At 36.9% G+C, this 12,865-nt stretch overlaps 1 protein-coding gene across 2 annotated transcripts; it reads left to right on the top strand.

Annotated features, from left to right (window-relative positions):
- Window positions 1-518: 518 nt before the first annotated feature.
- Window positions 519-12,667, top strand: BIVM (basic, immunoglobulin-like variable motif containing). 2 transcript variants are annotated; one of them, XM_088527339.1, is made up of 10 exons: window positions 519-1,130; window positions 2,684-2,810; window positions 3,677-3,772; window positions 3,868-3,972; window positions 5,554-5,648; window positions 6,623-6,755; window positions 8,533-8,604; window positions 9,439-9,522; window positions 11,352-11,448; window positions 11,972-12,667. In XM_088527339.1, the coding sequence occupies exons 1-10, from the start codon at window positions 641-643 to the stop codon at window positions 12,260-12,262; spliced, it is 1,590 nt and encodes a 529-aa protein (XP_088383465.1). In that variant the 5' UTR covers window positions 519-640; the 3' UTR covers window positions 12,263-12,667. The 2 variants fall into 2 exon arrangements, with proteins under 2 accessions (XP_088383465.1, XP_088383466.1); XM_088527340.1 differs by lacking the exon at window positions 8,533-8,604.
- The last annotated feature ends 198 nt before the right edge of the window (window positions 12,668-12,865 follow it).

The raw sequence follows: 12,865 nt of genomic DNA, 5'->3' as shown, positions 1-12,865 counted from the left end.
AACGGCAGCGGGACACACTGAGTCAGATTTTGCCAGTCCCTAATAAACGAGGGATCATAGTGGCCATCATTTTCTGTAAGTTTGAACTTCATTTGCACCAAAACCAGGATTTTTTTTTCGGTAATTAATGCTAAGTGGCTGTCTAAGTTACTAATATGCATAAATTATGTTTCACATATGTCAAATATTCTGACCACGAAGAAGTAGAAGTGGTCAACCACAATTATGTATGTGTAGGAAACTTTTTTTTTAATGCTGTGCTGATTTAAAAGTCTAATTTCACATGATGACATCATTGTAGTATCACCGTAGGGTATGTGGGGTATGAGGTTGACAATTCACAAATAATAAACCTCTAGAAATCTAGAGATGCTTGAGAAAATTATGTTCAGGGGGAATGTATGATACATCTTGAAGGGTATTTTCAGCTTTTATAGGGTTTAATTCAAAAATAAGCTTTTGCAGCAATTGATATATTGATTGATTATCAGCTGAAGCACTTGCACTAACTCTTTTTCTTTTCTTTTTTTTTTTCACTCCAGGTACCTCATCAGTGTCTTGCAATGATGTAGACTTGCTGTTACTACAATTTAAATACGTGCATTCTTAGCTGTACGCTACTGTTTTTCAGTATCATTCAATGCCTAACATTTCAGAAGATGAAAAGGAGAATGGTTCTGGAAACAATGGAAACACGGAGAACAGACCTGGGAAGGAATCCCCGGAAGCGCCTCTTCGTGATCCCGTGAAGCCGTACCGCGTGTCAGAGGCCTCCGCTGCATCCCTGGTTTCCAGGGGAGACGGGCTTTACCCATGGGGATGTCCTGTGACTCACACAAGAGAGAAATTTTATACCATTTGCTCAGACTATGCCTTTTTAAACAGAGTAACATCTATTTGTAAAAGCCCAAGTGCTTCAGTTAGTGCCTGCCTGTCGGGCAGTGCTGCCTTAAGCGTGGGAAATAGCACACCCGGCCTGCTTGGCGTTCAGGCAGGTGTTTCGGAGCTCATCTACAGCGAAGATGCTAACTTGGAGAGCTTGTCTGACAGCCTTGGGAAGCTTCCCCTGGCGTGGGAGATCGACAAGGCGGAATTCAACAGCATGGCCCCGGGTCTGAAGAACAAAACAGGTAGGAGGCTGAGCACTCCGTGGGTGATGGAGACTGGTTTCCTGCTGAGAGCTCCTTGTGGAGGGGGAGAATCAGCACTTTTGTCCCCCTGTGAAGTGCTGTGGAAAAGCCAGTAGGTCATTTCTTACAACAGGAGGATCCTGCTGATAGTGAAGGCAGTGGGTGAAAAAGGAGTACAAGTTGAATGTAGCTCGCTGAATAAGCAGCTCTACACAGCTCTAAAACAAGTCTGGCTTTTACTGAACTGTGCTGGCGCTGTGTGTGGTTTGCTTTTATTTTTTGCTTTTTTTTAACAGAATCCACTTCATCAGTAATTATGTGTAATGACTAGATGCAGATATATGATTTGCAGAAATATTATGAGATTCTTCAGAGGTAGAAGAACAGTCTGTATTTGGCACTCAAAGAGGAACTGGACTTTGTTTTTTATAAGTAAATTGAATCATTGCAATTATCTAGGAAAGCAGTTTGCTTAATGAAAGTGTGTTTGTGTATGTGTGTGTGTGTGTATATATATGTATATGTTTATACAAAATACATGTATATGATATTAGGAAACCCATTGCTAGAGAACTGTTTCCTTTACTGCTTTCCATAGTCTTCCCCTGCGTAATCACAGGTATGAGCTGTCATTCAAGCATTTGCACGCATGTGGCTTCTTTGTCCTTTAATCCCTCTGCTTAGGTTGAGCTGTTTGCAGCTCTTCAATAATGTGTTGGCTGCCCAGTCATACTCTTGTTTACTGTGAAAGCACTTTAGCAGAACTTTAATATATTTTTTTTGTCTAATTGCCATGTCTTTTTACGGGCCAGTGTGGTGTCCTAAATAAAAATAAGAGACAATGATAACATCTTACAGGGAGGTCAGTTTTGCTAAAATATATGCAGTGTATTTCATTTGGATCTGATGGTTTCAAAAGGGGACAGGAATTCTCCTGCTTTAAGGTGTGGCTCAACTGTTTCAATTTTTCCCTGCCTCATTTACGAAAAAAGGAAAAGACCTTGGGGATATATTATTCTTACTTAATCTGCATAGTAGTTTGCATCAAAAAGTGTGGCTATGCAGCTTGGGCATGAAAAACATTTTAGTTATATTTCCCCATGTGTTTAATATTACGCAATGAGAAGTTTGTGTTGGCGATCAGTTCCTGGGTGTCCCCCCGCAGTGGGGTAGCAAAGTGGTAGATTTTTTTCAGAGATCCTTTTTCTGGGATGGCGGATTTAATGGCTTAGAAAGTAGTCAGGTTGACTGTCCTGTCCACACAGTGGAACAGGTGATGGTCCCTTCTGCCTCAAGAAAAGCAAGATGCTGCTTAGGTGGTTAGTGAATGCTGTACAAATTTGTTGACAGTCTTGATTGCTCATTTAAGCTTTTCCTTTAATTAGCGTTTAGTCCAGATTGTCATTTAATGGCATCTGTATCTATCATCTACATATCAGTTAGAGCTATCATCTCTATTTGAGAGGCGTACTATTAATAAAAAAATTCAAAGAGAAAGATTCAAAGAGGAAGGTAAACCAGAAGCTCATTTGCTTCTGAAATTTGTCTTCCAGGCAACATGAAGAAACAAGTAACAAAGAAAAAGTCTTCAGAGAAAAAAAGCAAACAGCACAGGGAATGTCCTCAGCGATCTGCTCTCGAAGAGGTGAAGGAGAGGAAAGTGTTGGACCTCCGAAGATGGTAGTATCTCTGACCTGTATTTAAGATTATCCCCATATAGCCTGTTGGTAAACACTGTTGCTGATTATCTTATTTAAAACTTGTTAAGAAGTCTCTCTCCTTTTTTTTTTTTTTCTGAAAAATACTGTATGATGTACTGTATGAGATTTAGTCTTTATATGTTTAACATACTTTTCTCAAGATGGTGAGAATAACAGCTTCCCTCTCATATGTTAACATATAGAAGCATTTTGTTCCAAACAATTTTCTCTGTCAATAAGGAAATGAGCTATGTGTGCACTTGTTACTCATAAAATGCAAATTCATCAGTGTGGTCAGGCAGAAAAAATAACCTTCAATGTAATCACTTTACCATTTTTCTTTTGTTTTGGAAATACTTGAACAAAATTTATTAATTTTACCCAACCTGTGAATGTATATCATATAGTCTTAGTTCCCTAAATTCACTTAATTTAGTGAATTCACCTGATGCTTAAGACTTACTGCATTTCTGTAAGATTGTGAAATCAAATTCCTGAGAACCTGTGGCCCAGAACCACATTAATTAGTAAATTTCAATTTACTGAAAGCTTGTCTGTTAAAGAGACTGGCTGAAACTGTGTATTATATTGGTGTGCAATCATTTTTTTTTCCTACAAGAACATTAGTTCAGAACATTCTAGCAGATGTTAGAAGTTTGTTGGTCACTCATTTGTATGAAACAAGATTATAGTTTCCTTCAGGTAGTTTATCAGACACAATTAATGGTTTAATGTTTTAAAAATAATGCACTTTTTATTAGAATCATTATACAAAGATACTTCAGGGTGCTCACATAGCTAAATCAGGACTGTTTACTGAAGTGATTTTTTTTTTTTTTTTAACAGGTATTGTATTAGCCGACCGCAGTACAAGACTTCTTGTGGAATTTCATCCCTAGTGTCTTGCTGGAATTTCTTATATAGTACACTTGGGGCTGGAAGGTAAGTTGCTCTTGGACCACTTTATCTCCAGACAGTCTAAAATAGCTTTTTTTTTTTTTTTATTACTTTCTTAAACTTTATTTATTTATTTTAAGTTTGCCACCCATTACTCAAGAGGAAGCTTTGCATATACTGGGCTTTCAACCACCGTTTGAGGAGATCAGATTTGGCCCTTTCACTGGAAATACAACTTTGATGAGGTATGTGTGGTACTCTTGATGCAGGCAAAGTGTTAATATATGCAAAAATAATATGAGTAAGCTGAGAGTTAGAATCTCTAAAAACAGTTGTATTCGTTTATTAGGAGAAGAAAAATTAAAAAAAAAATAGAGGGGTGGCTGCTCCAATTTGGTCATCTGAGTTTTCCAAATAGTGAAGAATATCTAGTGCTCTGACAGTGCAGATGAACTTTTGAAACAGAGCAATAGCCATTCTTCATGGCACTATGTTGATACACAAATCATGAGAACACAAAATTTCATTCAGTTTGATTGGTGACACTGTAATATTGTAATGAATACAAGTGTCCTGATTAAGAAAGATTTTTGCACTAGTTCACTTGTCTTCAAAAGCCATGTTAAATGTCAATGTAAATGTTAAATGTCATTCAAATAACCTGGAAAAAAAAAAGCTTTAGATTTGAAAATGAGATCGAGTGTTCCCTGCACCTCTATCACAGAAGACTTAGGGTGGGAGAGGGAACTGAAATGGGAGTGGAATCAGAAAAAGCATTTAGATTTTACAGTTTTGTTTAGCTTGTGCCCTGCTGCTCACTGGTCTTTGGAGATTAGGCCAAAAGTCTGTGTCCTTTTTCATTTTACTGAACTCAAAAAGAGTTTGGAATCCAACAGGACCAGAAGTGTATTGGCACGGTGCTGAATATCTTGACAGGGTTTTAATGTGTTACTCGTCTGTGAAATTAGAAAATGTTACAGTCTTTTGCCTGTTCTATCAGTAGTATCCTATCTAGTTAGTATGTTTGGAAGGTTTTATATATATATATATATATATATATATATGTGGTTTGGCACAACATATGAGTGCCGAATTAGAAAATGCAGCAGCAATCTGTTCGTAAGTAGTAGCATACCAGCTAGGTTGTTGAGATAGTCATGAAAACTTCCTTCTCTGCCTTGAAAGACTGATCTTATTTTGTATCTCTTGGGAGTTTGTCAGGGTATCAGGAGGGCTGAGAGCTAGATCCATCCTAAGATAGCTTTATAATTGAGGTGCTGTCTTAAGAACTTGAACTTGAATCTTCTAGTGCAGAAAAATGCAGTGAATATCTGAGACCAGTTGTTACTTTGGCTGCTGTGAGGAGTTCTGGTATGAGATTTCTGAAATGCTTTAGGTTTGTGAACTGCATGTGTTAAAAGCCAAACAGGATACGCAGTCTCACTAAAGAGTCGTGCCTTCTAGTGTCTGTATTAGAATGCAAACCGTATTTAAAGTGTGGTGCTTCGGAAACTGAGCTTTTTTCTCAATGTTAGATGGGACTAGGCAGAACACAATAGGATGAATGTGTTTAAAATCTTGTCCTTTGATGGTTATGCACAGATCTATGCCAGGTCTGGAAAGACAAGTTGAAGGAGAAGTCCTTAAACACTAACATAGCTTTCTAGATGTTATACTTTATTTGTATGAGGGTAGCATGATCATCTGAGAACTCAGTGCCTGTGGTAGGTACCACAGTGAGATTTCTTTCCTAAATTGCCAAGGAGTGGGAGAAAATTGCACTTACTGATTTTAAGATACTACAATCTTTAAGCTTATCGTTTCAGGTGGTTTAGGCAAATAAATGATCACTTCCATATAAAGGGATGTTCATACGTTTTATATAAACCTCACGGGAAGAACAAGACAGCTGGAGAAACTGGTAAGTAGCTAATCCTAAAGCATTCGTCTTCCAATATGCATACTGGAAAAGTCCTATAATGTGTAAGATTTGACAGAACAGTGTAAATAATCCTTATATTTGGAGTTTTAGATAAACTGTCATATAGCTCTAAATGTTAGGTGATTACTCGAATTAGCTGCTGAAGCTACAATTTTCCCTTGTGTATACACTGCAAGTGTGTCAACTGAAGAAAAACTGTACTTTTGTTTACAGATTATTAGTCTTTAGGGTAGTCTGGGTAATTATCTTCAGACTGAAAGGGTAATTCGAAAGGATTGGACTACTGATAAGTTGTGTGGAATTCTTTAAAGTGGGAACATTAGCAAATTGCTCTTTGCCTTAGGATTGTTGTACATTCAGGCTTTTTTTTCCCCCCTTTGACATCCCATTTGACAGTTCTTTCATGTTTCAGTGCTTTTCCACTCTGTTCCTGAAACTGAGCAATTAGTTATGTTACAGAATATGGTGTAGCCGTATATGGGAGTTGTTTCCAAGACTATGAAGCTCTAAGAAGCTCATGATATGAAAAATGTTTGAAAGCTTTGAGTAGTTGCAATTTTGGCTCTGATATATGCTGCATCTGACTTGGGGCAATGGGCTTGCTGTGCATTGTAGTATCTCTCTCAAGTTAGAGATGCTTGTGGTTCTTATTTTGCAGGGCAAGTAATCTCTGGTATGACTTTGTTCTAAAAACAACATAGGCTTTATCTTTCCTTGTACCCAGTGATATGGCAGATGTTTTTGTGCCATGCAGGAAATAGAATCCTAAGCTACAGGTTTTAAGCCAAAATTCTGTTTTGTATGTGCCTGTCTATTTTTTCCTTTTTTATTTTTTATTTTAAAATAAAAAGTATGCAATTATGCAAATTTTATATTATCACGTAGGTTTTTCTGCTGAATGTTTAATACAGGATCAAAAGCACTTTGTACTGTGGCTTGATCTTTCTTTGTAGCTACAGGGGCCCTGGCAAAGCTAACACGTGGACTGAAAGATGAATCAATGGCCTACATCTACCATTGCCAAAATCATTATTTTTGCCCAATTGGATTTGAAGCAACTCCTGTAAAAGCTAGTAAAGCATACAGGTGAGATATTGTTAGTATTTTTATTGTGATAGAGAAAATCTACAGAAAATTGCTGCAAGTTAATACCATTTTTTTCCCTCAATAGTATTGCAGTGCAAGTTGGAAAGACATTTATGTCTGAGCTAGCAAAATACTACCTTGTGTACTTTTAAAGGCTTGATTTTACAAAGCTAAACACAACTTATCCAACCGGGTGAGAGAATTTAATCAAAAAACTATGAATGGTATTATTTTTTTAAAAGACATTTTAGCTAGATGTAGAAGGGGCAGTTACTTCTAATATATTTTGGAATGCTGGAGCATTCCAAAAAGAATGCTTCTAGAAGCACTAGAAGACCAGAAGAAAGTTAATTTGCTAGTGATGAATGATTTGAGGTTTTTCAAGGTGACAAACTCTGACAGGATGAAATAATGGAATAGCTGATAATGGGTTTCAATTAAAAATGAGTTAAAAGATAGTTAGGTAATGTAAGTTAGAAGATTATCTGATAATACTGATATTGAAATAAGGTTTGTGAAAAGCCTTTCATGAAAGTACAAAGTTTGCTAAGTTTACAAATTTTGAAGTCTTGAGGCAGTATATCTGAGTGTTTTTCAAGACGTTTAACTTGTCACTGTCTCATATGCTGAAAATAGTTCACCTTTAAATCATTCGTAGAATCAGATTTTTTGTTTACTTGTCTCAAAGTAGTTGTAACCACAATATGTTTTGGATGTTTCTGCTAGACTTAACTGTGGCTCAGCCGTTGGTAAATATATATTACCAATGAGCATAAGGAAACAATGTCTGACAAAAATCAGAAGATACTGACTGTAGGGGATGCTAAGCAATGAAGAGGAGGTCGCTGAAGTACAGTGAACCTTTGCTTACCACACAGGCTGCGTTTGGCTCTGTTAAAGAAGCAGTGTCACGTGAGGGAATGAAGAATGCTGCCTTGAATTCTAGAGTTCAAAATAATAATTGTTTGGAGGTGATAAAGTGTAAGCACCTAAATCTAGTCTGTTCCCAGTGTGAGACTGAGACAAGGTGTCAGTGAAAGCTTTCAATGTACGAACAAAAGAATACAGATGTTTTTATTAAAGTTGCATTCACTGACACATGCCATGTGAGTGAGACAAGTTTGGAAAATAATGCCCCAGATGGAAATTCAGCAGCTCAGTCTGCTTATGTTTACCAAAAAGCTAATGGCCTGCTTGCTTAATATCTGACCAAGTACCTGCAGTAGAAGAGAAATGAAGAATTTTTTTGCCTACTAGAAATTAAAGAAATGATATGGTCCAATGACTGGAAACTTAATAGATTTGTATTCTCATTGTTTAGTAATGAGAGAAATCAACAATCTGAATACTTCAGCAGTGCTTGAAATGAGTTCTGTAGTGGTAGTGATGTAATCTTTTAAGTCAGAAATGCCCCCCCCCCCCCCCAAAAAAAAAAAAAAAAAAAAACGGATTTCTCCCAAAAACTTTGTGTGAAATAATTAGCTGGAGGAATTTTTCTAGTTTTATATTAGTCTGAAGGTCAGATCGTAAGAGTACCATGTCCTCTTTGTCCCCTTCTACTATATGATTGGGAAAAGATGCTTATAGACTCCAGCAGCTCCATTAATAGATTTTACAGTAATTCTTACTTACCTGTTTTTTTCCACAGTAGTTAATAGTAGTTAATTCTTTTATTTAGAATTTAAATTAAGTTTCAAAAGAAATCAGTGAATAGGTTGCTAGGCTGGGATTAAGAGAGAGCTCTGAGGTCACGCACGGACTTCCTGTATGATCTTAGGTTGCTGGATTTGGACTCGGGAGACCTGGGTTCAGTTCCCAGTTCAACCACAGACTTGCGGTGTGACCTTAGGTAAGTCAATCTGTCCTGTGTTGGGTGTCCCATCTACAAAGTGATGGCATGCATTATTGCTTCACAGGGTATTACACGGATAAAACTTTGCAAATAATAAGGCCATATACTATCTAATCGCTGAACTGATGAGAAAAGTCTCAGTTCTTGTCACTGTTGAAGCTGAAGTAGTTTTCACAAGCTAATCATGCACCTAAGGTTGCAGAGCAGGACTCTGCATCATCAGTGTGCCAGATGTCTGTCACAGGCCGTCCCTGGGAAATCTACTGCAGGCTTTGTGGAGCTTGGAAGTTGCTTCACAAACTTCAATTATGATCAGTTGAGGGTTTTTCTTGCTTTATTTTGAGTTGTTGTTTTGATGAATGTCTGGTATGAAGCTCTTAAAATCAGCAGTTCATTTCCTATAGGTTACTTTACGACTGTTGGTGACAACTGTCAGCTGGGATATAGCTTAAGAGCAATGAAAAGGCCTCTTCCACTGTTTCTTTTGAGGATTCCACCAGTCTTTTCAGAATTCTGTTTCCATTGCTTCCATTTATTAGGTCTTACATTAAGACTGCCTTTCAACAGAGTAAAATTATTTTTGATGGAGCTTTTTTTCTTTTTTCTGAGTAATGAGTAACCTTGTGTCCAGGTTTTGTGAAACTAAAAGCTTCAATGTATGCAATCGCATACAATATTTGTAGCACAAGAATTTGTTACTTGTTTTTTTTTTTGCCGAGGAAGCAATTTTAAATTATATAAAATACCTTAAACAGTGATAGAATGTTAATCTTCCTTTTTCTCTTAGCATATCCAGTAAGTCTTACTAGGATTGTATCTTCTGTTGAACAGAGGACGAGTATTGCAGCAAGAAGTGGAATACTGGATCTTAATTGGTGAGCCGAGCAGGAAACATCCAACGATACACTGTAAGAGGTAGGTTACTTGGTAAGAATTTAAAGCCATGGGTTTTCTTCTAAAAAGAATATACATTTCCATGGTATGGACCATAAAGTGACTTTTCAGTTCTTTCAAATGAATAAAAACGCTACTGAGAGACTTCTTGTTTTGCAACTTATTTTATTCCACTTGAGAAACCAGTAATTCTTGCAATTAGTACCAGACTAGATCTGCAGACCTGCTGCTCTGTTTTTTTTGTTCTTTCAGTAACCTCAAGGCTGGTTCTAGGCTTTCAGACCAGTAGGAAGACAGGCTGACCTATACTGCACACAGGCATGTATAGGCTCCTGAGAGCCAAAGCAGTTTTCTTGTGTGTCAGTGTGCAGCTGAGATCAATCAGACAGAAAAGACACCCACGCTCTCCACAGCCATGCCAGCTGGAGTTTAGTCAGGCTCTGTGAACTTCAGCTCTGTTTAGGCTGCTGCTGTGGAAGTACCTGACTGTGTCTTGGGTAAGCATTACCCACCATGCTGCCCTTAGGCCTCTGCTCAGCCCTAGGTACAGCTGCAACCTTTTGCAGTAGTAGCTCAAGTGTGCATTAAAACAACGAATCTATAACAAAATCTGAGTCGAAAGTTAATTTCCCTGTGTAACTATGGAGTGGGTTTTTTTGTTTGTTTTTTCTCCTCCCCCCAGTTAATTATAGAGTGACTTTTTTTTTCCCCCCTTTTGGGTGGTGGAGCGGGAAAGTCAAAGAATTATTTGTTTCTTAATTCTCCTGAATACTTAGAAAAAAAATTTAAAAGTGCTTCTCTGTTTCCTGGTATGTCAGATCTATCCTAGTATCTAAGACTCAGATAAGCTTTAGGTCAGTGGTGTGAATATGAAAGAAAAACAGCACCAATGAGCATTTAAGTACAACAAAATAAAAATAGGACTAGGCATGTGTTTCCTCTACTAAGAAGTGGAGTACTGGTATCCCACTGATAGATCTTTTTTCTGGTGGTATAATGAGCTACAAATAGAATAAGAAAAGCTTCTTGAATATGGAATACAAACCTCTAATATTATTTGTGGTTATCAAGAAGTTTTTCTTCCATCTTCGACCACACCAGGAGCTAGCAAAAATTTGTGTGTTTTAGGCAGAGGGGCAAAAGTTTGCAGTGGAAACATTTTGCCTGAGTTGGGAGGGTGATGTAAAGAAAAGGGGAAGAAAAAAAAATAAAACTTGGAGATTGAGAATTGAAAGAAATGAAAAGGTGCTATATAGGCAGGCTTAAAATTGTTTTGAATATATTTCAGTTAGGCTAAAAAGAACTATGAAACTCTGAAGAGCTGAGTGAATGGGAAGTGATTGAACTGATAGATTATTAAAGAGGGGAACTAGGCAGAATGAAGGAGCAGGTTTTGGTCAGAGCAGCCTGATAAAAACGGGTTTAATGGATGAGGAAACAAAGGTTCAAATGAAATACTATAAAAGGGTAAGAGCTGGTTAAATACAATAAAAAGGTAATGTGTTTCTTTGCCTAACCACCTTGCTGCTTCCTTTTACAAAATGGCAAATTGTTAAGGGCAAGGAGTGCTGATAGTGACTCATAGCAAGTGCTTTTACTCAGCTGGGAAGCTGTTTCCCAAGAGCAGCACTGATGACTCTGGATGATGCAGTTAGGTAACTGAAGCCTCTGTATCTAGCTTGATGTCTGCAGTACTGAGGCTTTTGTATCTTTGCATATTAATTTACCTTTAAGTGCCTGTTAGGCTATTTCATGCATATAGACACATAGATACATTTTTGTAGCTTTAGTCTTAGTGGTGCTGAGGTTTTATAAATCTCTGTTGGGTAGTAATATATTTTATTCTGTAGGTGGACAGATATTGTTACTGATCTAAACACTCAAAATCCAGAATACCTAGATATTCGACACCTAGAGAGAGGATTACAGCACCGAAAAACAAAGAAGGTAAGGTAAACTTTCTAAGATGGGAGAAAGCTGACAGGTATTCAGCAAGCATACTCTTACTTCAGCATTACAAGATAGCTTTGCTAAAAAGTTTCTGAACTTCTTCAGTAATGTGAAGTATTGCTGAAGTCAAAAGTCAAATGGCTCTACTTACAGACCTGTCAATTATATTTACTTGCAGGACAGGACACTACGCAGCATAGGAGTGAACAGGGATGTCTGTATATACAGTATTTATGGTTGCAATATTTAATCTTGTTGGCTTAAATTCTGGCTGCACCAAGGGCAGAAATAGGCTACAGATAAATAATAGACTAATGCTTTTGGTACATAAATTGCATGTAAACAGTGGATAACTTAAACATAATTCCAGATAGTAGCTGAATGTAAAAAAAAAAAAAAAAAAAAAAAAAAAAGATTTTTTTTTTGCTTTGTTATTCTGTTAGTTATGAAGGTATTTATTTCAAATATCTAATCATGTTATAAGTGAGCCTATAACAAATAACTTTTTTACTTTGTCTAGGTGGGAGGAAATCTTCATTGCATCATCGCCTTTCAGAGACTTAACTGGCAAAGATTTGGTCCTTGGAACTTTCCATTTGGAAGTGTTAGACAGGATAAACAATCCCAATCACAAGGACAGGGTATTTCCAAATCTGAGAGTGAAGACAATATATCTAAGAAACAACATGGACGACTGGGTAGGTCTTTTAGTGCTGGTTTTCATCAGGAATCTACATGGAAGAAATCTAATCTCCGAGAGAGGAGGAACAGTGGATATCAGAGTTACAATGATTATGATGGAAATGATTAAAATTAACTTTAGAATAAAAGAGTTAGTTTTAATCATGATACGGTAGGGATCTATTAGTCCTAGAATACGTATGAATAGAAATTATGATATAAGGTACAGCTTCGTAATTATTAAGTATATCTAGCTATATGGTTACAGTGGGTGAGATCTGGTGTATAAACTGACAGATAAGCACAGATAATTGTACTTTTGAAATCAAAAGTATATATGATAGCAAAATCAATCATTTCTTTTGAAATAATTGTACTATGTCCTGACCTGTGGAAACAAAAAAGCAGATTTAAGTGTAATAAAAAGAAAACTGAAAATTGAAAATCTTAGTACTCAAAAGCATGAAAATTTACCATATGACTTTACAAAAAGGGTTATTCTGAATACTGTATAAGAATAGAAGTAAACATTGCCCTTCTCTTTAACACTCCATTTTATTAAGGCTGTCAATATCCAGTAAAAAGAAAAAAAAAAACAAAATATGTATATTAAAAACCCCTGTCAGATTCATGAGGTGAATTCATGTTCTCAATCCAGTCCTTGGTAGACTTTTGTCAATCAGATAATCCTGTTTTGTCAAGGGGATACCTTTTTCTTTTCTCTAAGCTGGGA

This window comes from Tinamus guttatus, unplaced genomic scaffold, assembly GCF_059628265.1.
Source record: "Tinamus guttatus ecotype Peru unplaced genomic scaffold, ASM5962826v1 Tinamus_guttatus_pri_ptg000281l, whole genome shotgun sequence".
NCBI lineage: Eukaryota > Metazoa > Chordata > Aves > Tinamiformes > Tinamidae > Tinamus > Tinamus guttatus.
This window is presented reverse-complemented; position numbering and strand designations above follow the sequence as displayed.